Raw genomic sequence first — 15,790 nt, 5'->3', positions numbered from 1 at the left:
CAAGCTTCGTCACAATTTAGGTATTGACATTTTGCATCAGTGTGAAAAATTTCATGAAAAAATATAAAGTACAGCTCAAGAAATTCAAGAAATACCGTTTTTCCGGCGAAAATCGGCTGTTCCGGCGATTTTTAGAAAGTTCCGGCTTCAAAAATCAGTTTTATTGACAATTGAATCATGCTTGGTCGTGGACATTGCTATTAACCCTTTTTTTGTGTGAAAAAAACAACGAAATAGAAGGAAAAAGTCCCATGAAAATCTGCAAAAACGGCGATTTCCGGCATATTTCCGGCATTTTCGACCGGAAAAGATTTTTCCTCAAAAATCAGACTCGGCCAAGTTTTGGGCATTGCTAATACGCATCTTTGTGCAAAAAATCAGAAAAAACTAATGAGCCAATCCTGAGAAAAGCTGGTAACAGACGGACGGACGAACGGACGAACGGACGGACGGACAGAGGTTAATTTATAGGACCTCCAGGTAGGTCCAAAAATCAATATTAAGGCTGTGAAGAGGAGGTATTTCTTTGTGAATTTTAAATTGTACTAGAAAGTTTGGAATTTAGTCATTATAGAGTTACAATATTATTTACAGTATTAACTCTTTCAGTACTGCCTAGCTAAATATCGTTCAGTTAAAAACAATTCTTTCGACTATCGATGTACTTTTTCGAGGAATTCATACACAAAAGTAGCGAGTATTGAGAAGATAGACAGAACTTTTCAATATCAAAATGTGCAGACTGCCAAAAAGCAGCGTATAAGTAAGGGTATAAGGTAAATCTTCTTTATTTTATGAATGATTCTTTTGGCTACTGAAAATTTTGACCAAGGTCTTAATAGAAAAAAGAGAGATCATAAAAAGGTCTTACCAACGAACTCAATATTACCAATTTTGGTTATTTGGCCAAGGCGAAAAAATTGGTTTTGAAGTTAACGTCCCATGGCTTTGAAAAAGTCCTTCAATTTCCGTATGCAAAATTACTGAAGGAGATGATTTATTAAACAGTGACCAAAAATATTATATAAAATATTGAAAGAATACCAAAATAATTCAATAAAGTTACAAAAGTTGATTAGAGTCAATAAGCTTAAAATATGTTCTTTAAAATACTGGTGTACTAGCTATTTAGTCCAACAAAAGTGGAAAAAGCTCGATAAAAGAAAATCGTCTCCTACTAAAGTCAATTTCGAAGATCTTTCAAAATTTCTTACTTGGAGTTCGGTGTGGTCTTCTTAAAAATAATATTTAATGATATACATTAATGATTGCAAATATTAAAAATTAACAATACCCCCTGTCTCACAGCCCCGGTGGAACTTTTTTCCTCAGTGGAGATAAGAATTCCTATTGAAATCCTAATGGGGATAGAAATTCTGTTGTTTCAAAGTTAAAAAACCTAGTGGGATGGTTTGGAGTGCAGTTTTTAAACATGGAATTTCGAGTGGGGATGAAATTAAAGTCAATTTCCCAGTGGGGCTGAAATTCAAGGATATTTTCCGACCGGGACGAAATTTTTGCTTAATTTTCCAGTGGGGCTGGGTTCCCAGCGAGTGTGTGACACAGGGGTGTAACAATTAAGTTAAAGAAAACAAAGAATGTTAGATGAATTTGATCATTAAAATGTACAAAAAAATCATGATAAATGATAAACTTTTGTTCCAAAACCTTAAGACTCCATTTTTCATCTTTATTTTCAAAAATTTTGACCAATTTAAATCCACAATAATACACTCGAAATTATCTTTCCAATGAGGTACAACTTTCCAGTATCAAAATGTTCGGACTGTCAAAAAGCGTATATAAGTATAAGTAAGAGTATAAGGTAGATCTTCTTTATTTATGAATGATTCTTTTGGCTGCTGAAAATCTTGACCGAGGTCTTAATAAAAGAAAGGAGAGACCATGAAAAAAGCTTTTTAACGACCTCAATATGACCAACTTTGGTTATTTGGTCAAGGCGAGAAAATTTTATTTGAAGTTAACGTCCCATGGCTTTGAAAAAGTCCTTAAATTTCCGTATGCAAAAGTACTGAAGGAGATGATTGATTAAACAGTGACCAAAAATATTAAATAAAATATTGAAAGAATACCAAAATAATTCAATAAAGTTACAAAAGGTGATTAGAGTCAATAAACTTAAGATATATTCTTTAAAATACTGGTGTCCTAGCTATTTAGTCCAACAAAAGTGGAAAAAGCTCGATAAAAGAAGATCGTATCTTACTTAAGTCAATTTCGAAGATCTTTCAAAATTTCTTACTTTGAGTTCGGTGTGGTCTTCTTAAAAATAATATTTAATGATATACATTAATGATTGCAAATATTAAAAATTAACAATACCCCCCTGTCTCACAGCCCCGGTGGAACTATTAATCCTCAGTGGAGATAAGAATTCCTATTGAAATCCTAATGGGGATAGAAATTCTGTTGTTTCAAAGTTAAAAAACCTAGTGGGATGGTTTGGAGTGCAATTTTTAAACATGGAATTTCGAGTGGGGATGAAATTAAAGTCAATTTCCCAGTGGGGCTGAAATTCAAGGATATTTTCCGACCGGGACGAAATTTTTGCTTAATTTTCCAGTAGGGCTGGGTTCCCAGCGAGTCTGTGACACAGGGGTGTAACAATTAAGTTAAAGAAAAGAAAGAATATTAGATAAATTTGATCATTAAAATGTACAAAAAATTCATGATAAATGATAAACTTTTGTTCCAAAACCTTAAGACTCCATTTTTCATCTTTATTTTCAAAAATTTTGACCTATTTAAATCCACAATAATACACTCGAGATTATTTTTCCAATTAGGTACAACTTTTAATTATATAATTTTATATCTTCCAGTATCAAAATGTGCGGACTGCCAAAAAGCGTATATAAGTATAAGTAAGGGTATAAGGTAGATTTTCTTTATTTATGAAACACCCCTGTCTCAGTAACCCGGTAGAGTTTAAAAGCTCACCGGGGTGAATAAGAAAATAACAGGATTTCACCGGGGCAGATTTTTGACTGAATAAAGTCGCCGGGTTGGAAAATTTGTGGTAAATTTTCTCCGGGGTACAGTTTTATTTATATAACTAGACCTGTAAAATCTTTTGATGCTATGACTACTATTTTTATTTTAAGCCTCAAATTGTTCTAATGCTTTTTATACTCCCTGCTTGTAATACTAAACCTCAATTTGGCTAAGATTGCCCCAGTCAAAAAAGGGAAATGCTTATCGCCCTGTACCGAAAAATTGAAAAATTGAATCCGGATGTTTATTGGAGTTATTTTTTTATCAACCTATTTCAATGCTTCCAGTGAGTCTACATTCTAAATACAAGGTCAATCTGAAGAGTAGTTCAAGATTTATGGCTAGTTTTCTGTTTAATTAAATCATGCGAAATTAAGACAGTTTTGCCATGAAGGTTGCAATGCCCATAATATATGAAAATGTCGAAATTGACAAACTAAAATGTATTTTTTTCCAATAAATAATCTCAAATACAAAAAATATCTTTGCTAGCGAATATGTGTATCAAACGACCCATTCAATTTTTCAACAGTTTTCAGTGAAATTACATAAAACCCAAACGCTTTAAAGTCTAGTACATTGAATATGCGTAAAATATTCTCATATAAACAATCTTAAATGTGTTCCTAGGGTTATGATGGAAAGCTCTTCAAGTTTAAAAAGTAATCGCAAAATTGCAACAAAAATTTATTTTTCTTTGTTAATTTCATTTCTTTTTCACCGCTTTATGCCAACGCTTTTATCCAACAAAAGTGGAAAAAGCTCGATAAAAGAAAATCGTCTCCTACTAAAGTCAATTTCAAAGATCTTTCAAAATTTATTTTGTTAAAAGTACGATAAGTACGATGGCCTCTATGGCGCTAGTTTTTTTCCAAGAAATAGAGTTTTCAAAAATAAGAAATTAATTTTTCAGGTTTGAATAAGATCTTTGCTGGTAATTTGATAGAATACTTGGGTGTGCTGTTCTTTTAAGATTTTTTTAACGATATATATATTAATGATTGCAAAAATTAGTAATTAAAATGAACAAAACAAAGACTTTAAGATAAATTTTATTATAAAAAAGTATTTTTGAATAAATTTAAAATAACTGACAACCTTTTTTTTAAACCTTGAGACATTTTTCATCTTCAATTTCGATAATTTTGATAGATTTTAAATCCACTATTGAGATGTTACTTTTAATTATAATTTTGTACCTTCAGTATCAAAATGAAAAGACTACCAAAAAAGGTATTAAGTCTAAAAAATATTTTTTTCAAATTTGTAAGAGGAAAAAAGTTTTTTTCGCGTTTACTAGTATTTAACCTGAATCGCTTTTAAAAACTATACTAAGGGGGGGCCAAAAAAATATTGTCAAGATGTTGTGAGTTTACTGACAAGAAATTTCCGTTGATTTTTTTTCATTGTAAAGGAGAAAGCCGACCTTATATCGATTCAGTCCATCAAACAATTTTGCTAAAAAAACTGAAACTTTTGAACTTACAAAATTGTCAAAATTCATTCAACACAGTTAGCAAAAATTGGACGTAGATTCATTTTATAACCATACAGGGGGGGGGGGTGGACAATAATCCGGGAAGAATTTCAAGGAGGTCTAAAGAAGTGTTTTTTATGTTTCCAGGGAGTAAAAAGCTATTCTTAAACTTTCCGAGGGGTAAACGACTGATTATATTAGTTTATACTAGTACTAATTTTGCTATTTTCCAGGAGGTATAAACACATTTCAATGAAATTCGTTGCTGACTTGAAAAGGTTTGTCCACCCCCCAGTATGGAAATTTTTCGGAACAGCCAAATTCAACGGTAATTATTCATTCAAAACAGTCAGCAAAAATTGAATGATAAATTCATACTAATGTCAACGATAATTTAATTAAAATGAGACTTTTAAAACATTGTTTTAGGCTGTTTTAGGGGAAATATTGTTAATAATGTTTTTTGCGACACTCAAAATACCGTTGCATATGAGAATGATTCAAAAAGGGGCAAGGCTAAACTAATGGCATCGAAGTATCGATATGAAAGCATTTTTTAGATTTTAGATAGTCCAGGCAATATGGGGCATGAGGTACCACCTTGACGGTGAAAAAAGTTTGAAACTGTTTTTGGGTTCAAACATATCTATATTTTGAGAATCGCGATGGTTTTCAGGCTAACCAGGGGGTAATAACTTTTCAGAGGGGGTGTTTCGAGGGTACGTGGCAATCATTTTTGGAGCCGATTTGCTTGGAGTAGGGTACTGCATTTCAAGATATCGCATGAACTACATATCAACCCCTATTAAAACTTTGCAGGGTTTTAGATAAACCATCAAGGATTGTCTGTTAAAAATTTCAAGATAGTAGCACGAATAATGTGTATTTTACAGACCCGAATATCAAAATTTTGTGAAAAAATCTAATTTAAAGAAAAAAATAAAACTTTTAAATTTCCCACAGGGCCAAATTCTTCCATGAAATAGATGTCAATGCCTTAATTGCTCGTAGTCGATATAGTTGTAGCATTGTGGAAAGTTTTATGGATTTTAGACGACTATTTTTTGATATACAGTCCACTTATTTTGAAAAATTCGGTCAAAACTGCCCCAAAATACAAGAAAATTTTTTGACGTTTTTCTTTATAGCTCAGCAAAAAGCCAACTAAACCTCATTAAAATCTCACAGATGTTAGTTTTTAAGGCCAGGAACATTCAAGTGAAGTTTCGAGATGGTGGGATGAAAAAATGTGTATTTTACAGACCAGAATATTTCGAATTTTTCATAAAAATTAAGATCTCTCTTTAGTTTTGACACCTCAAACGTTGTCGTTGTCTGAGACTCATATTTTCAATCAATTGAAGCATTTTTGTTGATAATATCCATAACTATATACATACATTCTTAGTTTAGAAGTCTGACTTAACAGTTGTTAAGTCTGTAAGATATATACAATCATGGTCGTAATATTTGAGAAAAAAGGGAAATCCACCGGGAAGTTTTGAAACCACAATCGATTTGTAAGTGCTCTAAAGTAGGTTTGAAGGGTAGAGTTTTAACTCTGAGTTTTAACACTAGACTTAAGACATAGGACCTTAGGATCTCAGGATCCAAGAGTTCAAAAATAGTCCAATAAGGCTCAGAATATAGCCTGGAAGTCTGCCAACCCCTCCCAAATTGAAATATTCGATTCAGTTAAAGAGATAGCCCAAAATCGACTTTCTCGCCAGAACTTTAAATCTTGAAAAACGTTAAAATAACCGGAATTCTCATTCTATTTCGACCATGATTGTAGCTCCAGTTGACAAAAAAAGGATTTTAAGAAATTTTATTACATGAAGATTGTGTTACTTACCTTTTTTATCTTCAGACCGTCTTCACCCTTTTGGTTCCAAAATTTTTTTGATTGTATTTTTGCACTTTGTTCCAATTTTGAACTTTTCGAATTTCGAATGACGTTCGAAACATTCGAAAATTCGAAAGAAGTCGTTACACTGCTCTAGATTTTTTAAAGCGCGTGAAATCGAGACCTTTAGAGGTCTTCATAAAAGCCCTTTTTATCGTGTCTATTGGATGTTCACTATCGTGTCTATTGAAAAGGCTTGTAGATGGCAGACCTAAAAAGGTCTTGTTTCAAACCAGTGAGCCTTTAGAAGTCTTGAAGGAGACCTTTTTGGCGACCTTTTACAGCGCGCGAAATTGAGACCTTTAGAGGTCTCCATAAAAGCCCTTTTATCTTGTCTATCGGATGTTCACTATCGTGTCTATTGAAAAGGCTTGTATTAGGCAGACCTAAGAAGGTCTTGTTTCAATCGCGTGATTGAGACCTTTAGAAGTGTTGAATAAGACCGTTTCCAAGAACAGACCATGAAGGTCTTATTTCGAAAATACAAAGGAGACCTTTTTGGTGTATAGAACAAGACCTTGCTTGAATGAAAACCTTGCAAGGTCTCAATCGGCCACACAAGAGTTTCAATTCAGACCTTTCATGATATACTAACATCTAAAAAAAATTAGACCGGCTAAGGTCTCAAAACTAAACCTAAAAGGTTTGAATTCAGACTGATAAGGTCTTTCTTCAAATTAGAATCTTAAGAGGTCTCATATAAAACCCTAAAAACCCTAAAAACTGAGAGTGTATCACCTGATTTCTCCCACTCATTAATTTATCAATCAGTCCAATTTCATCTGCAAGTATACTTTGGAATTTTTTACTTTCGGTTTTGCACTGAATAAGTTTAATAAAATACCAAATAAATCTTCTACCAAAATTTGCATGATCAATGGAAATACGTTCTTTCTCGATATCAATCTCCTGGAAAAAGTTCTTTAAACACTTTACCAGTTGTTCTTCTTCGTTTCCACTGTTGATCACGAGAACGGTTTCTCGAATCATGGAATGAATGCTTACGATCGCCTCTCCCGATCGCCTCTCCAAGTTTCGTATGTTAACAAGTGAAAGCTCTTGTAGAAGAAACAATGCAGAATCAACTTCCACCTCATGAAAGTCACGGCATATGATTTTGACAACTGACATAGATACTTCTTCTGAGTCGATATAACACAGCCTTTTTAACACCTTAACAGCGAGTTGACTTTCAACGTCTTCAGAAACGAGACGATCGATATTGACTTTTATAGCTTCCACTGCTGAATGAGCATATGGAGTTTCGAACAGTGGCTTTCCAGTTTCAGCTTTAAAGTATTGTACGAAATCTGCCACATCTAGGTCTGTTCGATTAATAAATGCAACAAATTGTTGTAACGATAATGGATGGCCTTGAATCAATTGTGCGACTTCATTTAGTTGGACTTCAGATAAAGATTTTGTTGAATTTTCGCGAATCATTTTCTTGCTTTCAGCTTCGTCAAATGGTTCTAGATGAATGGATTCAAATTCTAGTTGAGTCCAGCCACTCTTCTGACTTGTGATCAGGACAGTCTGCTTCTTGAACGACGGAAGATATTTGATCAACTTTTTTTGGTCGGTGACATCATCAAAAACAAATAGCATTGGAACGTCATCAAGGTATCGATAAACACAATCGACAATAGAGTTGATTCCTTTGTAACTTCCATTCTGGTCCTTTACCTCAAGTCTAAGCTGTTCACCAATATCGATAAACGAAGCATTAAGTGAATCCTCAGTATCTGATTTGATCCACAGGATATTCTGTTCGAATTTTGCACTATTTAGCTCATAGTATTGTCGAACAATTTCACTTTTACCTGTACCAGCAACAGCATGGATCACCAACTTCAGATCTTCATTCTGGTCAACCTTGTCACTTATCTCTTTTAAGACTTTTTCTCTTCCTCTGAAGGTCGATACAGGTTTAGTATATCCTCCATATCGTATTGGAGGAAGCAGATCTTCGAAGTCTTTCTCAGTACGACCGAGTGCTTTAAGCCTTTTTTTCATTCTGTTGTAGATCACGTTAAATTCACCATCTCGAATATAGAAGCAGTGTTGTGTTTTATTACGGTCCACACTTAAGGACCGTAAATGGGCCCCTTGTTTGACATCGGTGTCATCTGGTGTACTTTCCCATCCGTTAAGTGGAGGATCAATTTCCGGACAAATATTTTTAAAGATATCATCCATTGCTGTCGCATCAAGATCATCTGAATTGACTTCCTTTTGGACTATTGTAGAGTAAAAAAACATGTCTTAAACCCTGTAAAACAGCTTGCACCCTTTTAATTAAATAATATAGATAAGGATAAAGTATACAGTATATAGTATATAGGGAGACGGAGAGATTGAGCCCATTGAGAAAATCAAGAATTATTGGTATAGTTATTATTCCTTGACTTCCGTCTTGAGATTACAAGTTACCCTAGCTTTCACCAGTACAGTTCAATTGGCAACTAACCGTAGCTTTTTACAGGTCAACCTATGTCATGTGAGGAGAACCACCTGGTAAGGTGCCCAGGTACCATTTTTCAAAGATGGAATGGGCTGATAGATGAGGACTTTAATGGGATAAATTTTAGCAGAGATTAAATTTCGCGATTCAGCTCAGCCGCAAAATTCCAAGTTTGCACGGGAAGAAAAAAATAGGTTTAAAATAGTTTTCGCAGGAATTAAATATCGTGGATGGCACTATTGGGAGTCAACATTTTCACGATTTTGTACATTTTACTGCTAGATGTTAGAAAACATTTAAAAAGTAGTTTATTAGATTTTTTCATTTTTTCAATTTTTTTAAAGAATATTGTATATAGTATTGCTGTGTTGAGATATTGTCGAAAGGTTCGCGTCTTGCGAGTCGCAATGTCTGGCAGCGTTGTGATTCCTTCTCCTCTTGGGAGTAGTACCGATTTAGAAAGTTAAAGGAAAGCTTATATTAATATCATTTTTGATAGAACTGGTAAAACGATGTTAGATTGCAAATGCACGCTCCATCGAGATGTCGTGATTAATATTGGGGATTATTTCCATAGAAAAAACAATTATATATTAATTTTTTTGTGTTGAATTTTTCAAAATTTAAATTGTCTTTAATAGGCATATTTAAAGTTTCCTTTTAAAACCCAAACCTTCAACACCACCTTCAGAATAATCAGAAATTTCATCGCTACTATCAGATTTAAAGGAGATCTAACGTCAAAAATTTTGCTACATTTTTTTGGAAATTATGCAAACATTATACTGTGGGGATTAAAATGAGCTATATTTTGTTGAAAAATTTTAACTCAATAGGAAATTATATCCCTTTAAAGATTTAAGCGTGTGACGTCATTGCTGAACAACTTGTTTGTTAAACAAGATTTTCTCTCTTTTTCTCTAAACTGTTAGTGAGTTTTATAAAGAAAAGTTTCTTGATAAAATCATTTAGCACATTCATTTAGACTTCTAAATTCAGAGCAAAATGTCGTCGAGTGAATCTTCAAGTGAAGAAAATGATTTCTCAGACATCTTTAACCATTCTACTGATGAAGAAACGGAGTTAGACACATCGGAATCAGAGGCAGACACGTCAGATGAAGCTATTGGAGGGTTTTATGGTTTTGAACCTGAGTATTCAAAAAAAGAGCTAGCGATCCTGTCAGCAAAGCACAAGGAAGATGAAAGCTCGTCTTCAAGTGATAGCGAACGGGAAAATGATGACCTGGAGTCAAGTAGACTTGAGAACTTGCATTGGTGCACTTGTAGAAACTGTGTAATTGGCACCGATTTCACTTTAGAAGAATGTCTCTGTTGCAAAGAATGTAGTATTCTCGAAGAAAAACTTAAAGGCATATCTTGTATTACAAAACACAAAGACTTCAAACCTTTCATTCTCACCCCATCAGCCCTTGAGTTCACCTTTATAACAAGAAGGAGACATAAGAAAATTTTCAAAAGAATCAAAAAAATAAAAAACAGGTAAATTTGATTGGGTGTAATACATCATAGATCGTAAAATAGTTCGTAAATCTATCAAAATAGTTTGTAAATCTAGCAAAATGAAGATTCTAAATAAATTTATTGAATCAATTCTAGGCAAGAGTTCAAATAGAAAACCAGTCTTTGTTTTCTTTTATTTCTACAGGCAATATCGTTACACTGCGTATTACCAATACACATCGTGGACACATTATTTCGAAATACTTGGGCGTGACAAAAGAGTGGTGATCCCATCTTGTGTCGTGAAAGAAATAAAAAACACGTTCCCTGAGTCTATTGGTGGAAAATATACTGGTTTCAAAAGAGCTTCATTGAGCAACTAGACTTATAATCTTTTGTGAAGATACAGTATAGATAGATATATAATATAAAAGGAATTTTGAAATGTTTTTCCAAAACCAATTGTCTTTCTGGACGTTCTGTAAATGCAATGTTTTTTGGGCTTACGAGTCTATTCGCTAATTCAGAGGCTTTTTGGTCAATCTTCTCTCCTTTTTCTTTCCTTTTTATAACCTCAGTTAAAAGTGTTTTCACGAAATCGTAAGACTTTGCTTCCTTCTTCTCTTTGGCCACCCAATCTTTTGACAACTTTGAAGAGACGATTTTCCACTGTTTTTCTCCCTTTTTCCCTGATCCTTTACGCTCGGAGGTAATGACTGCTTGCTGCCTGCCCACGTTGCTATTGTGATCAATTACGGCTACTTTCACCCGTGCATCCATCACGTTCAGCTCAAATTCCAATCTTTTTGGGGTGTAAGAATTAACGAGCGAATGGAATACTTCGATACTCCCGGTGTGTAATGGATTGACGAGATGATCCATGTCATTGAGGGTTTTGCTTTCTGTCACGACATTTTCTAATGCATCATACGCTACCGAATCTTTCACGATCCATTTTTTCTGTGCAGTCTCCTTCCTTTTCAATGATTTATGGCAGCACTTGGGGTATTTGGGGTAAGCCCTCTTAAATCGATGACGATTTGTGACGTGGTGCAACAGAGATTTCCACATTTGCTTCAAGGTTTCAGCATCTCCCTTACAATTTTCGGCACACCAAAATAGGTGATTTCCGATCTGTCAAATCCACTCTTGGATTACTTTGCAACCTTTTCGTTTAGACACTTTCCTCAATTTTGAAGTGATATTCTTCGAAAAATGCCAGGTATCATACTTTCTGATTATACGGGCACGATTTTCTCTCAGCCATTTTGCCAATTGCATGTTCCTATCAGTAGCTATCTTCTTAACCTTGAAACCACTGCTCTCTAAATCGGTCAAACAATTTTTAAAACCTTCAAGTTCAAGAGGCGCAGAGCCTTTGCCTTTTGAAGTTTGGACTGTTGAGGTGGCGATAATCTTTTTAGTCTCGGGTGATTGGCATGTGTACGTGCAGTACTTCGCTGATTTTCCTGGTGAATCGAATCGACCATCCCCTACAATTTCAAGATCTGCTTTGGATTTTATTTCTGCTCTTGCTTCCTCTATATTTTGTTTGAAAACTTGGTTGACACTAGGTATTACAAGTACACGTTGAATCTTGTAGAAGGTATTAGCATTTACAAAATTCAGTCCGGAAAAGCTCACAGGTTTTCTAATGCTTTCAAAATTCGATCCAGAAAAAAATACAGAGGCGGAAATCAACAAATTAAAAGCAGGCATTTTCCCAATCAATGGTTGGCTCATCCAATCAATTATGACATGTTCGTTGTCACAAAAGATTTTATAGTGAATACTAGTTCCTAGCTTAATTTTCTTAATTTCGTCGACAGGTAGTGCACAAACCTTGCAACGTAAGCATGAAACAAGTTGATCCAGCATTCCTTCGTAAACGACAAATTTTTCATCGTTTAAAATATCGATTTTCACCTCTTCTCGGTTAGAGTTTTCGATGACAGAAGGCTCATAATCAGGGTCATCTTTATCGTGAACAAATGAGAGATCGGGTTGGGAGATGGAATCTTGACTTGCATTTTTGATAGGACTTGACGAAGTTGGCCATAGAATATCTTCCGTTTGTGTACCGACTTCATTGGTTTTTCTTACGTCACTGCTGGTTTCGACTATCTCCTTTTCAATTGGACTTTCGTTTTGATTCACTGTCTCCTCAGGTGCGTCGTTCGTATCGGATGGTTCGATATTTTCTTGATTTACGATCCTCTCCTTATCAATGGATTGTTCATAGTCAACCAGGAGTTTCTTGACAACCTTAAACCAAAATGTAGAATCAAGTTTATAGTGTTGATCGATTGTTGCAATATACACCCCTGTCTTAGTATCTTTCTTACCATGCTCCAAACTCGTTCCCTGCGCATTATCAGCTTTTTGATGCTTACTGATAGCGCTAGATAATATTCTCTGGCGTCAATCAGTAACATAAATAAAGCCTGGGATACACGGGGACGAGGTTGACCATGCTCTTGACCCTGACATGAGGCTTATATCTTGTTAAAGATGAAAATTGTCAAAAGTCAAAAGGAAGACTTGTCAAAGGGCTTGGAAAACCATATTTTATAACTTTTCCAAAATTTCTGTTGTTTAAATGGAAACTGTCTACTTACATCTGCTCTCTCCATATCAGAGATTCTTTTTCTAGGTTGTCTTGAAGAGATTGTAGTTCCATCCATGTTAATTTGTTCGTATACCTGATGGTCAAAAATTGTCGGTATAGCCCCATCAATGAGACGTTTTGCCCTTGCAGGTCCATCGTTAGTGTTGTACAATGGACAAAGTTCAGCTTTCAAGTCTCGTTCAAAGCATTTTGAGTGGAAGTTGTCACTGCATAAGACTCGATGACGAGCAGCTTCGAAAGTATTGATAGTCAATTGGGCATTTCCCATGTTGTGTAGCCATCGTGAACATCTATCACGTTCTTTCTTTGGGTCAGGAATTTTGAAAAAACATTTCCCTTTTATAGCCTTTGACCCTGACGATTTATTGGAACATCCGAAAGCTTGACACAATACCATATCTTTCAAGTTCGTTCTTCTAATTACATTTTTCTCAAAACATCTCTACGTCTACGTACATCAAAATTATATTTTGCTATAAAACATCTTCTTTCCATAATTTTTGTCTACAAACAGTTTCTCTATCGAAATGAAAGTTCAGCGCTGACGTCACGAAACCCTCTTACTTTCAAATAAAGAGATATTTTAAACAATGATAATTCAATCAATATGAAAGATTTTGCACTCGTTCTTTTTGCAATCTTTTTTATTTAATTAGGCCTGTAATCTGTCAAAAAATAAGGATAAAGAAATTTTTGCCGTTAGATTTCCTTTAACAGAACTATTTTCACTAAACTTCGAAAATACTTGAAAAAAGGTATTGCTATTAGAATCAACAGACCTAGCCAGATCCACTATCACTGCCAATAAAAACATGAAGGCCATCAAATTTACCATGAGAACAACTTGAACATTCATCGCCAGCATATAAAACACCACCATTATCGCTATCTTCAGAAACCAAGAAATGAATATCAATTAGAACAACATTATCAAGATTTCTAATACTTATTAGTATCCACCACTATCAGAATACCACAATCACTCGAGCAAAAACAATTGCAAAACCAAAAGAAGTTTATCTATGACAAGAATCACGTAAACCTCATGCACATTATCATTATCACCAAAACGAGGTGTTTCAAACCTTAATTTATACAACCATGTTCTTCAACTCTTCATTTCAACAACCAGGATCTTCAAATCTTTATTTCTAAAACCACGTTCTTCAAATCGTGATTCATCGAGATTTACCGTGGTTTTATAGAATCTTACCATTTATCATGATTCTTCGAATCTTAAGTGTAATCCAAGATAGATCTCTCGTTGATCAACAAGTATCTCAGTCACTTAAACCAGCTTCTGGAATCCTGGGCTACTCGTGAAGAAATCCTTAAGACCGGAAGACAGTTGAATGATGCTGTTAGAAAATTTGCAAGTCAGGAGGAGCTATTGATTGAGGCATGGGCTAATGATGAGACATTACCGGAAGAATACCAGGCTAGAGTCGAACAAAGGTTAGAAGAGATGGCTACCCACATTACTCAAAGGAATTGGGCCAATAGATGCGAAACTTTGTCATTACCAGATCGTCTACCAGACACCCAATTCGCACTTCCAAACACTTTTTCAGCCCCACCCTCCTTGAGTCGATTCGTGACAGGCCCCTCTTTTATCGATAATGAGCTAGACCAAACACCTCCTTCTATCCCGACACAGTTAGAAACACCCTTTCTGCGTCAAGCAACTTCTGTTGAACCATCCCCTGTTTCAAAAGTTGACCCTGTTTCAAAAGTTGAAACAAAGCCAAGCCCATCTGAGCTTCTCCAATATAAAACCTATTTCCAGGATATACCCCTGGAATTAGCATCAAACCAGGACCAAAAGTCATGTCAGTTCTTCAGGAAAAACATCTTCTACGAAATCAGACAAGCTGGGAATTAAGATGAAAAGGCCAGTGAGAACGCCAAATTGAAACAACAATTTTTGGAGGACAAGTTTAAACTAGATCTCCAAATAATCAAGCCAAAAGCTAAATTGGAGAGAGAGCATATAGAGAACCAAGAAGAAGATAAGGAGTCAACCGTTTCTCATCATTTTCCAATAATACAATAATCCATCATCATTCAAAAGGGCTCCACTCTTGCTATGCTTCATCTCGCTTCATTTCTGCTATGTTTATACAGAATCTCAAGTCCAGAATTCATTTAAAAGGCAGTTTTAATGACACTATTAGAATGGAGAGACTGCTTAGTGTACTGGACGAACCAGCTAGATCATCCATTGAATCGATTGGAACCGATTCTATCTTCTATGCGACAGCCCTGAAAGCTGTAAAGCGTGATTACGATAACCCTTACGTCATTGCTCATCTCAAGCCGAAAGAAATGTTTGACAGACTTCAAATCGCCATTACCGACCATACAGGATTGAGGAACTTCTACCAACAGTTGAGGACAATCCATAAACCGTCGCAAAGGCAGTATCTATCATCCCAGTGCAACAAAAATTCCGATTCTTCAACTTATACGGTAAAGACCAACACAAATTGACTGATCTCTACGTATTCATCAATTTTCTCGAATCTGTCGTCAAAGAGATTCAATCCTATTGCCATGATCATCAGCGAGAAGAAATCATCGAAACCACCGAAGAATAAACAAAATAAACAAATTCACAGCAATTTCAATAGACAAACTAAATGTTGGTTGTGCTCCAAAGATCATAAGATATCAGTATCCAAAGATTTTTAATGCTTCAGCAGACGATCGTCAGAAAAACGTGAGAGAGAAAGGACTTTGTTTTAACTGTCTCTCTCCAAAGATCATCTTATCATGGAGTGTCAGTCGAAATTCACGTGCAATCTTTTGCCCTAAGATGTGACCCGTTTGCCCCAAG

The 15,790-nt window shown here is 35.1% G+C and overlaps 1 protein-coding gene across 1 annotated transcript; it reads right to left on the bottom strand.

The window, feature by feature from the left end:
* Positions 1 to 7,028: 7,028 nt before the first annotated feature.
* LOC136803959 (uncharacterized) lies at positions 7,029 to 8,660 on the bottom strand. The gene is made up of 2 exons (XM_067060689.1): positions 7,335 to 8,660; positions 7,029 to 7,034 (listed from the first exon to the last, which is right to left on the bottom strand). Exons 1-2 carry the CDS (start codon positions 8,658 to 8,660, stop codon positions 7,029 to 7,031), a joined length of 1,332 nt encoding a protein of 443 aa, XP_066916790.1.
* Between the last annotated feature and the right edge of the window lie 7,130 nt (positions 8,661 to 15,790).

The sequence above is a fragment of the Clytia hemisphaerica genome, unplaced genomic scaffold (assembly GCF_902728285.1).
Source record: "Clytia hemisphaerica strain Z4C2 unplaced genomic scaffold, Clytia hemisphaerica genome assembly, whole genome shotgun sequence".
NCBI lineage: Eukaryota > Metazoa > Cnidaria > Hydrozoa > Leptothecata > Clytiidae > Clytia > Clytia hemisphaerica.
Note: the sequence above shows the minus strand (reverse complement) of the source record. Positions and strands in the feature narration are given on the sequence as shown.